This window comes from Ciona intestinalis, chromosome 12 (genome assembly GCF_000224145.3).
Source record: "Ciona intestinalis chromosome 12, KH, whole genome shotgun sequence".
NCBI classification, from domain to species: Eukaryota; Metazoa; Chordata; class Ascidiacea; order Phlebobranchia; family Cionidae; genus Ciona; species Ciona intestinalis.
In genome coordinates this window covers 136,319-152,443 of record NC_020177.2, presented here as the reverse complement: position 1 = coordinate 152,443, position 16,125 = coordinate 136,319, and the positions used below count along the sequence as shown (strand labels likewise).

Here is a 16,125-nt window from a genome sequence, read left to right as displayed (position 1 = left end):
ACATACAACACACAACTCATACTTATAATACTCAAACCTCAAACCGTGTATCCTTTTAATGGCGTCTTCGTCTTTGTTCTTCGTCTGCAAAGATAGATAGTTATGTCACAGATGTACGTATACGTAACAGTTACGTCACAGGTATACGTAACAGTTACGTCACAGGTATACGTAACAGTTACGTCACAGGTATGCGTAACAGTTACGTCACAGGTATACGTAACAGTTACGTCACAGGTATACGTAACAGTTACGTCACAGGTATACGTAACAGTTACGTCACAGGTATACGTAACAGTTACGTCACAGGTATACGTAACAGTTACGTCACAGACAGCAACTTCAATAACTTTACTCAAGTCTATTCCACGTTTAAATTTATTCCAAAGTTATCGTTTATTATACTAAATATAAACAAATACAATACCTTGCGCTTTTCTTCAGCAGCTTTATTCGCTGACTTTTCTGCAACAATATAATCGTTTGTTTCCGTGTATATTATTACGTCATAACTACCTTCATTCTTGCTTTACGTTATGGTCCGCTTGGTCCGCTGTGACGTCACCACTATGTTCTAAAAATAAACAAGTTTAAAACTTCTGTTAAACTTGCAACAAAGTAATATTGTGACGAAACAATGAACTTACGAAGTGGGTTCTTCTGTTGCGTCATCACCACTACGTGACGTCACAACATCGATGTTTCTAGAAAAGAGCTTATGTACGTAATAATGCCGATTGTGATTTATACTTTACCAATTCTTTGATTTTCTTGCTTCGCGCTTATAGCGCAAATTTTATTAGAATATACAAGTAATGTGCCTTGCGTCGACGCAAAACGCGCATGGGGCCCCATGAAAAAATATCGCGAAACGCACGCGTGGAACGAACCGCATTGTGACGTCACAACACGTGTGGTCGAGCGATGAGAAAACTATGACGTCATTATCTCGAGAGAATTGGACGCGATTCAACTTATTGTAACGTAACAAGCTCAACGAAGCGATTGTGTGTCCTAACGAAGCGATCGCGTAACCGATGACAAGCCGCGAGTGTCTTGTATGACGTAATAGAACCGTCGCGCGATTTCCGAATACATCAAGAATAAAGTAATGTTAAAAAATAAAATACCGTTAAACACAAGGCACAATAACTTTTACAATATTTAAACAGTTACCAATAGTTAAATGGTTAGCATTAATAGTGATAATCTTACTGTATAAATAATGTTTAGTTTAATAGTAACCTAATGTAAAGTTCTAGCATTAAACAACAAAACTCAACTTAAAATCTTGAAATACAATCCACATTAGTTGCAGAACCAACCAACCATCCACGTACTGTAACTGCCACGCATTGGAAGGCGAGTGTTTGGTAAGCGAGGACTGCGAGCCAATCAACCGAAAGCGGGGAAGGCTAATCAACGAGGAATTTATATTAAAGTGTTTACCAATATTTTTACTTCTCAGAATTTTTTCCTTCCCGTTCCCGAAAAATTCTTCAACAACTGCAACTGGAAACACTGTTACCACGACAACACTATGTTCACCTTAAACACAGGAATGTAAAATATTTTTTTACTATTTGTAGCTTGTTCCACTTTAATTTAATAATATAAATTTAAATATGTATTTTACTTCATTGTTTTACTTTCAAATGCATTCTACAGTTTGCGTAATACTGGACTGCCCAGAGAAAGAATGAGAATTTATTACTGTTATCGCAAGATATACGTGAATATGTTTAGGTAACTTTAAGTTCGAACCTACTTTGTTACCCGCATTTGCTTTACCGTTAATCGTATGTAAGTTCAATGAAGCGTGTATTTGTGTTCGTGAGTGTAAGTTTAGTTTATGTGCCCTAATCAATCAGCGCCGCCCGCATCACTCGCGGGTTTGGCTTACTTCCTTGCTTTCTTATACGTCCTTTAGTTGTAGTTGCATTGACTTTGAGCAGATGTATAAGTTATTGTAATTTTAATGATGGTATCACATTAATGGCCGCAAACAGTTTGTAAGTACTTTGTTGTTCCTTTAACGTTGCGTTATTTAATCGTTCTTACTTGTTATACAGAAAACCATCCATTAATAAACAAATTAAAAAAGACATGCGTTGGCTAATGCGGCAACCATAAAAGAAAAATAATAGCCATAGAACCTTCGCGGTTATAATTACTTTCCCACGTGAAGTATTGAAAATAAATGACGTCACTAAGAATGACGTCACAACCAAAACACTCCCACAAACATCTTATAGAAAACATAGAAATGTGTCTTGGTGACGTTCCGGAAGTGTAGCCACAAACGTGACAATGTATTATGACGTAATAACCTACGTGTATTGGTTTGTTTGGAATTGTTCAAATAAGTTTAGCAGTAAAATTAGGCATGTACACGTTTAGCCATGGTTATGTCGTTTTGCTGCTAATTCCATTCTCTTCGTTGTTTTACTTTATTTATTTTTCGCTACTTTATTCGAAGAGATAAAAAAGTTTGTATCAAACAAAATCCGTTGTAAGCATATATGGTTTTCATGATTTTCTATTTCGCCAGTATCCAGTATAAGAGGAATGCATAGGCGTCACAATAGCTCGAAGGCATTTGTTTTATTTACTACGTACATAATACATAAGTTTAAATTTATCTCTGCGAAAACGATATAGCGAAGATGATATTAATTAAAAAACTAGAAAGAAATCAGCAGTAACAGATGTAAAAACACGCTATGGGTAAAAGGTACAGGAGGAACGGTTAAACAGCGTGGCTGAAAAACTCAAACAACATAAGAAGTTTAACCAGATGTTTAGATGGAGGCGCCCGAGGCGTTGTATTTTTCAGTCTACGAGAGGTTTGTGTAGTTGCTTTGTATTTGTTCTAACTTGTTGTAAGAATGTCGGGTGAAATCCAAGTCCAAATCCATGCAAGCGATAATATAGTAAGCATTGACAACAAGTAAGTTGTATAATAACAAGAAACTACTATTTTAAACTTAATTATTAATAACGTGTTTTAACGAATGAGTAAGACTTTATATCGCATGGCGGTGCAACGACAGTCGATATAATACAGGTGTTTTGTTCCATGCACTTCGTGCCCGCTTACGAGTTACCACGTATATGTAACTTATTCATCCTCACATGGCGGGGCAACGACAGTTGTTATAACACAGGTTTTCTGTTCCAAATACTTCGTGCCCGCTTACGAGTTACCACGTATATGTCATTTATTTATCCTCACATGGCGGGACAGCGACAGTTGTTATAACACGGGTTTTCTGTTCCAAGTACTTCGTGCCCGCTTACGAGTTACCACGTATATGTCATTTATTTATCCTCACATGGCGGGGCAGCGACAGTTGTTATAACACAGGTTTTCTGTTCCAAGTACTTCGTGCCCGCTTACGAGTTACCACGTATATGTCATTTATTTATCCTCACATGGCGGGACAGCGACAGTTGTTATAACACAGGTGTTTTGTTCCAAATACTTCGTGCCCGCTTACGAGTTACCACGTATATGTCACTAATTTATCCTCGCATGGCGGGGCAACGACAGTCGTTATAACACAGGTGTTTTGTTCATGCACATCGTGCCCGCTTACAAGTTACCACGTATATGTAACTAATTTATCCTCGCATGGCGGGGCAACGGCAGTCGTTATAACACGGGTTTTTGTTTCATACACCTCGTGCCCGCTTACAAGTTACCACGTATATGTCATTTATTTATCCTCACATGGCGGGGCAGCGACAGTCGTTATAACACAGGTGTTCTGCTCCATACACCTCGTGCCCGCTTACAAGTTACCACGTATATGTAACTTATTTATCCACGCATGGCGGGGCAACGACAGTTGTTATAACACAGGTGTTCTGTTCCATGCACTTCGTGCCCGCTTACGAGTTACCACGTATATGTAACTAATTTATCCACGCATGGTGGGGCAACAACAGTCGTTATAACACAGGTGTTTTGCTTCATGCACATCGTGCCCGCTTACAAGTTACCACGTATATGTAACTAATTTATCCTCGCATGGCGGGGCAACGGCAGTCGTTATAACACGGGTGTTCTGTTTCATACACCTCGTGCCCGCTTACAAGTTACCACGTATATGTCATTTATTTATCCTTGCGTGGCGGGGCAGGGACAGTCGTTATAACACAGGTGTTTTGTTTCATGCACCTCGTGCCTGCTTACAAGTTACCACGTATGGAACTTGGTAAGTGATTGTTTTTTGTTTAGTGTCCTGGATAGAGAAATTTCCGTCTTTTTACCTTATTTCCCACAATGGTAGCAGCGTTAAGCCTTAAACCCCAAACCTATGTAACTTAATGACACACGTGATCCATTATTAAAGTTTACATTTCATTTTCAGCCCAACCGGAACGTACATAGAAAGCGCAGGTTTGTTGTATAGCACTGTGGGGTAAGATGGATACCGTTAGCACCGATATCCCATATTTCCTAATCGGGTTTAAACAATTTACAACGCTCTTTTATAGGCGCGGTTCTGGTTCAATGCAGGTTTGGTCTCTGCTTGATTACTTCCTTTGGGGCGCAAAGATATAATATAGTAAAACAAAAATGGTGTTGTTAACATTAAAACAAAAGGATATAATATAAGAAAACAAAAATGAGTCGCGACTCGCGGGGCTACGGTTATAGATTTCTGCAAATATCCTTATCTGTATTTATTCTTTGTTTACTACCAAATGGGACGAGAGGAGAGAATGAAAAAGTGTCCCATCTTCCCCCAGCCCATACGTGATGTTTATGTAGTATGTAGAACTTATTTTGGTAACGCGCAGTGAATTGCGCTTTACCATTTAATGCATCTATCATTGTGGGCGTACATGTCCATAGGCAAGAGACCTAACGACAACTGCCATAACTATTTTTTCCGACGGGTTGTCTAAAATGTCAGCCATACAGGAAATCGCCCATGCGAGGATAAATAAGTTTCATTTAATCATTCATATGTTTGTATTTCAAAGATCATGAGGTTCGCACGGTTGAGCAACCGAGTGTGTCACAAGCTACGTCATCGCTACAAGATATGCAAATTAACCCACAAGGTTTGTTGACATAATATTCCAAATCATAATCAAACATTTAATAGTTATAATAAATCATAATCAAACATAATTAACATATTTTTTCAGGATCTCATGGTGGAGTGGCATCACGAATACCGATGATAAAAAATATTTTTGCACCAGGTTGGTTTTGGTAAAAAGGATGTGTTATACTGGCACAAGTTTGACAAAATCCAGTGGTCAGACACACTGCTTGCATTTTAATAATTGCTAGAAAGAAACACCGTCCATTTAATCACACTATTATAGCGACTCTATTTTACAAAAACTAACGTTTAAGGCACAAATGTTGCAGTCTAAAACATATCTGTATTTATCTTACGCATATATTGTGAATTACATAGAAAACATAAATATTCATAGACGTCATTGGTCAACTATTGCAACAACGAAAGTGCTACCATGCTTATGGAGTATCCAGGAAACGTGTAAAGCTCGACCTAGCTGTCATTGTATCTAAGGATCTGGTCAACCATTACCGATGTTGTATGTTGGTTGGAGAGGCGGAAGAAGCGATTCGAACCAAAGAAGAACTGATACATTTGTTTAAAGAGAAATTCGAAACCACGCCGAATGAAATCGAAACATTTGCTGACACTATCAGGGGTGAAGGGAGAGACATGGAAGCGATTTTGTTTTATCAAATCGCTGCCGAGTTTTATGGAAATCAATCGAAAGCATGTTTGGTCAGGATATCGAATTGCGCATGTGGGATCAAAGAATCTATCAAGGCAATGTTATCACGTGACAAAGGATTGAAATCGATCGTTCGAACCCACGTGATTCCACTGATGCGTGACATGCGAGAAAAGATTCGACGATCTAATGACGTCAGTGAGGAAGATCGGTGTTTGCAGGAAGTTTATTGTTTAAATTGGATCGCTATCAGCGAGGGTTTGGTTGGATACTTCAATGGTGGTGAAAAAACATTGGAAGAAGCGATTGCTATTATTGAGAGGGTTTTCAAGGAGAACGCTGGAAAGTATTCAGTGTACGCAGATTGTTTGGAAAACCTCGGTGGCGCGTATGAACAGACTTCCCGATCTATTGATGCTTGCCAGTATTACCGCAAAGCTATTGCAGCTTATGGAAAGGCTGAGAAAATCGGCAATGCTCAAAGAACGGAAAAGGTGAACATATGCAGAACCAACTTGGAAAATGCTGAAAAACAACGTGATACATCATATGTTTCTCGAGTGTTTCGCTCTGTTTTCGGATCAACTGGGATGCACACAGAAATACGCACTAAGCCGCCATTGAAAATAATTCAAACTAACCCACAAGGTTCGTTGATAAAACACCTAATAATATGAATCAACAAAAATTAATATGTTGATATTTAATATCAATGCATTCTGATTTGCAGGATCACATGGTGAAGAGACGTCACAAAAAACAACACTTCAAGATGTTTTTAGTCCAGGTTAGATTTCGTTAACTGGTCACCATAATTATTTAAACTATCATGTTTTATCTCATTTATTTATAAATGCTATGCCTTTTACCCAGAGGATTTTGGTTGAAGGCTCGTCGCTGCCCGCTTTGTGCGCGTATGTGTCCTTGGGCAAGACACCTTCACAATTGCTACAACCCAGTGGTCACACTAATGGGTTGCCCAAATTATCAGCCATACAGAAAAACAATCAACAATAAAGTTACATACGTGGTAACTCGTAAGCGGGCACGAGGTGTATGAAACAGAACACCCGTGTTATAACGATTGTCGTTGCTCGGGCATGCGAAGATAAATGTTTTAAATTCATTCAGCAGAATAAATGTAACTAGATATTACCACCGACCTTCCGAATCTTAACCCTAATGGCGTTCCTCACGACGAACCCAGTGTTTTAACACGTAGTCTTTGTATGTAAATAGTCTGTGGGGTATGATGAAATACCGTTAGCACCTAATCCCATATTTTCCGATTGTTTTTTTAACAATTAACAACATAATTTTAAAGTCGCAGTTCTACGGTTATATAGCTTCGTAAATATTATTTGTTTTCAACTAAATTGGGTGATAAATGAGAAGCGAAAATATTGACCTTAACCTAGTATAACGTATTAACTTCATTAACAATGAAGATGTCCATTGATTAGAGACGTGATCTTTTGTTTTGTTTGGTGCTTCATTATTGATTTGTGGTATGTTTATCAACGTTTAAAATGTGACAAAGAAGTTAGTTTTCTACTCGTTGCTACATGCGGAAAATCTGTTGACGAAGTTATATTTGCACAGATAATGTTGGTCAACTACTGCAAGAGGCAAAATACGACCAAGCTTACGGCGTATCCAGGAAACGTATAAAGCTCGACCCAGCTGTCATTAGATGCAAGGATCTGGTCAACCATTACCGATGTTGTATGTTGGTTGGAGAGGCGGAAGAAGCGATTCGAACTAAAGACCAACTGGGGGTGTTAATAAAACAGAATTTTCAAGCCACGGCGAATGAAATCAAAGCATTGGCTGACACTATCGGGGGTGAAGGGAGAGACATGGAAGCAATTTTGTTTTATCAAATCGCTGCCGAGTTTTATGGAAATCAATCTAAAACAGATTTGGTCGGTATAAGGAGTTGCGTATGTGGGATCGATGTATCTATCAGAGCAATGATATCACGCGACGAAGGATTAAAACCTATCGTTCGAACCCACGTGATTCCACTGATGCGTGACATGCAAGAAATGATTCGTCGATCTGATGACGTCAGTAAGGAAGAACGGTATTTGGAGGAAGTTGACTGTTCGTGCCAGATCGGAGTCAGCGAGTACTATGTGGGTGACTTAGATAGTGTGGAAAAAACATTGAAAGAAGCGATCGCTATAATGGATAGGGTTTTCAAAGAGAACGCTGGAAAGTATTCAGTGTACGCAGCTTGTTTGTACAATCTCGGTCACACGTATATGAACACTTCCAGACTCAACGATGCATGTCAGTGTTTCCTCAAATCTATTGCATACGGGAAAGCTGAAGATCTCAACGATGATGAAAGAGCTGAATGGATTGGCTCGGCCAAAACATATTTGAATCAATGTGAAAAGCAACGCCAACTAAGCGTATCGCAAGCTACGTCATCGTTACAAGATAATCAAGTTAGCCCACAAGGTTTGTTGATATAACATTCCAGAATATAAACAAACTCAAATGAAATAATTTTTCCAGGATCACAGAGTGGAGTGAAGTCAATCCCAAAATTTAAAGATATTTTTGGTGCAGGTAGGAATTTATTAGTGCACATCGTTATTAATATATTCCCAGCTAAATTTGTATGTATACATGCCAATTAGCCACCGGTGTTGTGTAAAATGAATAATAAATGGCAATTTAAGATTAAACAAAAAATATAGTACTGTGGGGTAAGATTGGATTCCATTAGCACAGTGATTCCCAAACTTTATCCACTCGCGGAATTTTTTTTTCGTTTATGTGGCGTTCAAGTACCACTTACATTACTAAAGGCTCCCAAAGTTAGGCCAAAAAGTTGGGACGCCCGATAATTCCCGCAACACAAACTTGACACTGCCATTTGCACAGTTGCGTGTGAAATAAACATGCGGTAATAAACAACCTAAATATGTTCCAGAAGTAGCACTGTTGTATATTTACGTTTTCCTCAGCCAAGCAGCATATTTTTCCTCATCCTCAGCCAAGCAGCATATTTTTCCTCATCCTCAGCCAAGCAGCATACCACTGCATTATCACCTTTAGGCTAAATCCCACGCGCTCCAAAATAAACGCAATTATATGAAACAAGTTATTAAGCTAGTAAGCATCAACATACTTTCGGTTGCTGTTGTTCGTTGTATTCTTTATAAGCTACAATAACCCCAAACCTATACTAGGATTAAAATATTCTGATATTTGAAATACGTTGTTTGGTGTTTGAATTAATAAAGGATGTTTTTTTAGGTTATGCTGGTCGATCACTTCAAAAACGAAACTACTACAATGCTTATATCATATCCAGGAAACGTATCTACGACCCAGTTGTTATTAGATCCAAGAATCTGGTCAACAGTTACCGATGTTGTATGTTGGTTGGAGAGACGGAAGAAGCGATTCAAATCAAAGAACAACTGATGACCATATTAAAAGATAAATTCGAAACCACGGCGAATGAAATCAAAACATTTGCTGACACTATCAGGGGTGAAGGGAGAGACATGGAAGCGATTTTATTTTATCAAATCGCTGCCGAGTTTTATAGAAATCAAACGAAAGCATGTTTGGTCGGTATAAGTGATTGCGCATGGGGGATGAAAGAATCTATTAGGGCATTGTTATCACGTGACAAAGGATTGAAACCGATCGTTCGAACCCACGTGATTCCACTGATGCGTGACATGCGAGAAATAATTCGCCGATCTGATGACGTCAGTGAGGAAGAACGGTGTTTGCAGGAAGTTGAGTGTTTGTGCCAGATCGGAGTCAGCGAGTACTTGGTGGGTGACTTAGATGTTAGTGAAAAAACATTGAAAGAAGCGATCGCTATTATGCAGAGGGTTTTCAAGGAGAAAGCCGTTAAGTATGAAGTGTGCGGACAATGTTTGAACAATCTCGGTTACACGTATGGATGCACTTCCCGACCCATTGATGCCTGCCTGTATTACCGCAAAGCGATTGCAGCTTATGGGAAGGCTGAGAAAATCGGCAATGATCAAAGAGCTGAAAAGGTTAACATATGCAGAACCAACTTGGAAAATGCTGAAAAACAACGTGATACATCATATGTTTCTCGAGTGTTTCGCTCTGTTTTCGGATCAACTGGGATGCACACAGAAATACGCACTAAGCCTTCTATGAGAGATATTCAAACTAACCGAAAAGGTATGTTGATAAAACACTTAATAAAATATAAATAAAAATGAAATAATTATCGCAGGATCACGTGGTGGTAAAGAAACGTCACAAAAACCAACACCCATAGATGTTTTGGTTCCAGGTTAGATTTCATAATTTGCAGCACTGTGACATAACATAGAGTTCATGGTCCACTTTAGACGTAATTACATTTTGGGTTGATTTTTAAAGGTCCACCGGTCCGCAAAATTTGTTTCGAAATTTTACCGGTTCGCAAGCTAAAAAGGTTGAGAAACACTGAGGTAAACAATAAGAAATATTGACAACGGACCTTATCTTAGTAATGAATACAGTCGAAATTCTTTAACATTAGGTCCTTGCCTTTGTAACTTGGAATACTTACTTTATGTGTTTTGAATTCAATTATTTGCACAGATTCGTTTGAACGACTACTGCAAGAACGAAAATACAACGAAGCGTATGGCGTCTCGAAGAAGCGACTACGGTTTAACCTAGCTGTCATTGGTTCTAAGGATCTGGTCAACCATTACCGATGTTGTATGTTGGTTGGGGAGGCGGAAGAAGCGATTCGAACTAAAGACCAACTTAAGATGTTGTTAAAAGAAAAATTTCAAACCAAGGCGAATGAAATTAAAACATTTGCTGACACTATCAGGGGTGAAGGGAGAGACATGGAAGCGATTTTGTTTTATCAAATCGCTGCCGAGTTTTATGGAAATCAAACGAAAGAATGTTTGGTCGGGATATCGAATTGCGCAAAGGGAATCACAGAATCTATCGTGGTAATGATAAAACGTGAAAAGAGATTGAAGCCGATGGTACGAATCCACGTGGTTCCACTGATGCGTGACATGCGAGAAATGATTCGACGATCTGATGACGTCAGTGAGGAAGATCGGTGTTTGCAGGAAGTTTGGTGTTTGTATTATATCGAATACAGTGAATATTTGCTTGGTGACTGGATTATTCGTGAAAAAACATTGGAAGAAGCGATCGCTATAATGGAGAGGGTTTTCAAGGACAGAGCTGGAAATTATTTAGTGTACGCAGCTTGTTTGTACAATCTCGGTGAAATGAAAACACTTCCCGACCCAACGAGGCCTGTGAATATTACCGCAAAGCTATTGCAGCTTATGGGAAAGCTGAGGATTTCAACGATGAAACCAAAGCTGAATGGACTAAAATATCTAAAAACAAATTGCTAAGGGCGGAAAAACAACGTGATACATCATTGGATTCTTTATCGAATGAAAATCAGCAAAACCCAATAAACTTGAGCACTGTCGCAACCACTGTTGTAAATAGTTATGATAACAGGTAGGTCGTCTTTTGTTTATAAAAAGTTTTATTTATAAAATATATAAAACAATGGTGTTTTAAAATATAGAAGGCCTCCCGCGTGGCTGAAACGTGGCCCCCTGCTGTATCACTATATCTGCTGACCCGTAAACCAATTGTCCTCAAAATGTTACATAGGTCTCACTGATACCCGCTGTATATTTATTTTGAAAAAACTTGCATTAATGCCCAATGTTAACTTTAACGGTGCGCGAAAACAACAAAATTTATTAAGTCGAATGTATTCTTGTGGCTTATGACCAAATAATAAAACAGTTGTGATAATTTGATTATTATTACATCATACTTCACATTCTGAAGTAACCATTCACGGGTTTTATCATATAGTCCTGACAATTTAATATTTATAATACATGTGCATACAAATGAAAACAACCGTTTTCTATCGGGTATTATTGGGCCCTAATTTGTCTGCCCCGTCGTGACTAAACGTTTTTAACGGAGGGTCATTGCTGCGTGGTTCGCGGGGTCCATGATAGGCCGCTGTATTGAAGCTTCTTTAATTTTTCAGATCATCGGGAATTCAGACATACAACGCAGGTTTGCAAGTCTTTTTGTCAATCTTATTGTGTATGATGTGTTCTATCATTCCTTTATTGTCGAGCGGTTATCTGTGTGGTTCGTTCCCCTTACAGGGTTACACTATTGGTCGCGATTGAAATATTATTTTCACCGTAACAATATTCGATTATCTAATAGAAGCTAGATATCGCGTAATTTTAATGTTTGTTAAAATTTACTTAAAAGAACGTTTTTCAGCGACGACGAGGCTTACTCTTAGTTTAACAATCGTTTCTTCTGTGCGAATCGTTTTTTTATCTGCACGTGCCAGTTCATTAGCACTATGCTCTCTTGTTCACAAAGTTATTGATTTAAATCAATAAAAGATCGTAGCTGCAATACATTTACTTTAACATCTTAACTCTATATTTAGGATAAATACTTCTATGTGTTTTGAATTCAATGATTTGCACAGATTCGTTTGAACGACTACTAAAAGAACGAAAATACAACGAAGCTTATGGCGTATCGAAGAAACGATTACAGCTCGACCCAGCTGTCATTAGATGCAAGGATCTGGTCAGCCATTACCGATGTTGTATGTTGGTTGGAGAGGCGGAAGATGCGATTCAAACCAAAGATCAACTGAACAAGTTTTTAAAAGAGCAATTCAATATCACTCCAAATGAAATCAAAACATTTTATGACACTATCAAGAGTGAAGGAAAGGACACGGAAGCGACTTTATTCAATCAAATCTTTGGAGAGTTTTATGAAAATCAATCGAAAGCAGGTTTGATTTGAAAAGTAGAGAGTTTTCTAAGAATTAACACAATGATTGTACCATTTTATTATGAAAAATTGCCTTTCGGTAATTAATATTAATATAGATCTCCTGGCACTCATGGTTGAGGAACCAAGCGTATCGCAAGCTACGTCATCGTTACAAGAAATCCAAATTAACCCACAAGGTTTGTTGATATAACATTCTAGAATATAAAGAAACTCAATTTAAATGAGTTTTTCAGGATCACAGAGTGGAGTGACGTCACGGAGGCCAACCCTTGTAGATATTTTGTTAATTGTGTCAGGTGCGTTGTATTTCAGCCTTCACGTGCGTCGTTTTTTAGTCTTTAAGTGCGTCGTATATTTTAGTCTTCCCGTTCGTCTTAGTTATAGTATAGGCCTACACTGACATTTTTTTCGCCATCTTAAAATTGGTTTACAACGTGAAAACATCGATGCCTATGATCTATACATGCAAGTTTACCACCGGTGTTGGGTAACTTAATTAAACGAATTTTGGATTAGACAAAATATATAGTACTGTGGGGTAAGATGGGATACTGTTAGCACCGAAGTCCTATATTTCCTGATCCTGGTTTGAACAATTGACAACGCTCTTTTAAAGTCGCGGGGATACGGTTATATATATTATTCTGTGAATATCTTTGTTTACTACTGAATGGAACGAGAAGAGAGAATGTCATGTCCCATCTTACCCCACTTTAGTATGTTTCTTTATTGAACGTAGTGTTGAACTTAAGTGTTATAGACCAACATCTGAAAACATTAAGTAAGCACTTATTAATAAATAAACTAAATAAAATCTAGATATATTGTATGTAACACCGGGTGCAAATATTCCCAATAAATCGTGTTTGAACTTGCCTATAATGCATTATGTAAATTGTGGCTGTGGACGTTAACGGTTAAGATAGAGTATGACCCTTCTTGATAACTATAATCAACACAGAATCCGTTGGACAACTACTGCAAGAGGAAGAATACGACCAAGCTTACGGCGTATCCAGGAAACGTATAAAGCTCGACCCAGCTGTCATTCAATCTAAAGATCTGATCAACCATTACCGATGTTGTATGTTGGTTGGAGAGGCGGAAGAAGCGAATAAAATCAAAGATCAACTGAAGACCATATTAAATAAGAAATTCCAAACCAAGGCGAATAAAATCGGAACATTTGCTGACACTATCAGGGGTAAAGGAAGATACATGGAAGCGATTTTGTTTGATCAAATCGCTGCCGAGTTTTATGGAAATCAATCGAAAGCAGGTTTGGTCAGGATATCGAATTGCGCAGGGGGGATCAAAGAATCTATTAGGGCAATGTTATCACGTGACAAAGGATTGAAACCGATCGTTCGAACCCAAGTGATTCCACTGATGCGTGACATGCAAGAAATGATTCGACGATCTGATGACGTCAGTGAGGAAGATCGGTGTTTGCTGGAAGTTTATTGTTTGTGTCATATCGCAGTCGGCGAGGACTTAATGGGTGACTTAAATAGTGCTGAAAAAACATTGAAAGACGTGATCGCTATTATGAAAAGGGTTTTCAAGGATAACGCTGAAAAGTATTTAGTGTACGCACAATGTTTGTACAAACTCAGTTCCACGTATAACAACACTTCCCAACTCAACGAGGCCCGCGAATGTTACCGCAAAGCGATTGCAGCTTTTGGGAAAGCTGAGGATATTAACCAATAACGAAGTGATTGAATAGATGTAACAATAAGGCGTGACTTCCATGAGAAACCAGCATTTACCTTTCCGTTAGGTGGCGGATATCTTAAGGAGTCTATAGATACACCATACAGCATTTCAATTTGTGTTGAATAAAAGGAAAAATTTCAATTTGAGAAACATCATTTTTGCCATATAATGTGTGTAGAAGAAAGTTTTTATGCATTTTACATGATATGATATACAGTAGGATAGGGGAAGATGGGACACCTTTTGACTATATTGTTTATTTAGTAGTAAACAAAGAACATTCAAAGAATTATGAAACTATATATTCTCACGACTCCCATAGACCGTTGTTAATTGTTTAAAACAAGATTAGGATATTTGGATATTATGTGTTAAAGGTGTCCCATCTTCCCCCACCCTACTATTAATACCAAACAGTTTGTGTTTTTGCAGCGCCAAGACGCTACTGCGGCCACCCGGTCCAAATTTATTACGACCCTCTGTTGAAAACGTTCCAGACACGACGTTTACACGTTGAAACTTTAGTTTTCGATTTAAAGTCAACCGAACAGAGTTGAGTATGTTATTTGTAGCTTAGGGTAAGCAAGTACTACCAACAGATTTATTTTTGATTATAGTTTAGTAAGCATATTTCAATTAAATTACCAACAACTCAAACCGGCTTGCTTATACACCATACCTTTCTCATCCATTGTAAAATTACTTGGAAAAATATGTTGTGTATAAACTGAATATTTGCCTTAGTTGATCTAAAATAAACAATGCTAAATGCGAACTATATTCTATGTCTTTGCTTTACAGAACAATACTAACATAGTGAAGTGTAACAATGAAGTGATTTAGGCGTTTATTTCATCAATGATAATTATCGGCACAGCATGATGTCTGACGTAATTAGACATAGCGACGCCAGCAGTACAGATGGTAGAAATGCAACTTGAAACGATGCAAAATGTGTTTAGTAATATTTTGCACGGAACGTTTTTCAGTCAGCACGTATTTATCTCTCATTGTGTTTGTACCGACCTACTGCGCACGCGCAATAGCGCCGGTACGAATATATCACGACACCGGCAACACTGTTTGTGAGAGTTGCAGTGACGCAATAGTAACTGTGACGTAACAATAAGGCTGGTGACAACGATAACTACCCGTATGACGTAAAATAAACAACAAGTAGGCGTTTAAAAACGGAAATCCCGATTTTTGTGTTACTTAAAGGGCCTAAACACACCCCAAATGTACATCGCTTTAATCGATAGAGTGTGTTTTTCTAATTCAACGACACCTTACTTGTTTTAATCGGTTCTGTATAACCAAAGATATTCCAGCTCAAACACCGTGAAATTCATTAAACTGATTTGAAAGTTGCGTGGCGAAAAAATTGAGAAGTGTACTACCCACGTGACAAATCACGTCCCAAGATTGTTGAAGCGTGGCCGCTCTCATTCAGAAACACTGAGAAAGGCGAGAGGCAGTGTTTTTAGCGAAAAACGAGAGAACAAAAAAACGCAAAAAAGCACACAAAAAACGCAGCTTTCACTTTTACGAATGAATCAGTCACGTGACTAGTACGTTCCTACGTCACAATCACGAAGCTCGTAGTAAAAAAAGATAGCGCTAGAGATCATTGTTTGAGAACGAATATCTACGCCTATACTGGACCAATTTTAATAAGCAAAGTATTTTTGAAATCAATAAAACAGTCGCTTTGTGAATTTACCATAAAAAATAAAAGTGACGTGGGGTGTGTTTAGGCCCTTTAAATTTGGGATAATACTTGCACATACGTGTGCGCCGTGTGTGTCTCGATTATAATTAGTTTTTTTCTAT

General features: G+C 38.2%; 2 protein-coding genes and 1 long non-coding RNA gene across 3 annotated transcripts; 2 read left to right on the top strand and 1 right to left on the bottom strand.

Annotated features, from left to right (window-relative positions):
- Positions 1-524: 524 nt before the first annotated feature.
- On the bottom strand, positions 525-894 carry LOC113474788. Its single transcript, XR_003396475.1, has 2 exons — positions 648-894; positions 525-574 (listed from the first exon to the last, which is right to left on the bottom strand). It is a non-coding gene; the product is annotated as an uncharacterized LOC113474788 (long non-coding RNA).
- A 1,530-nt stretch (positions 895-2,424) lies between these two features.
- LOC108949958 lies at positions 2,425-11,123 on the top strand. The gene is made up of 12 exons (XM_026836997.1): positions 2,425-2,950; positions 4,377-4,405; positions 4,996-5,076; positions 5,164-5,220; positions 5,461-6,381; positions 6,464-6,520; positions 7,336-8,202; positions 8,260-8,313; positions 9,007-9,924; positions 9,980-10,039; positions 10,333-10,510; positions 10,574-11,123. The coding sequence occupies exons 1-12, from the start codon at positions 2,889-2,891 to the stop codon at positions 11,121-11,123; spliced, it is 3,834 nt and encodes a 1,277-aa protein (XP_026692798.1). The 5' UTR covers positions 2,425-2,888.
- LOC113474779 lies at positions 10,509-14,433 on the top strand. Its single transcript, XM_026837199.1, has 6 exons — positions 10,509-11,235; positions 11,789-11,817; positions 12,254-12,571; positions 12,669-12,749; positions 12,807-12,869; positions 13,535-14,433. The coding sequence occupies exons 3-6, from the start codon at positions 12,379-12,381 to the stop codon at positions 14,284-14,286; spliced, it is 1,089 nt and encodes a 362-aa protein (XP_026693000.1). The 5' UTR covers positions 10,509-11,235; positions 11,789-11,817; positions 12,254-12,378; the 3' UTR covers positions 14,287-14,433.
- The last annotated feature ends 1,692 nt before the right edge of the window (positions 14,434-16,125 follow it).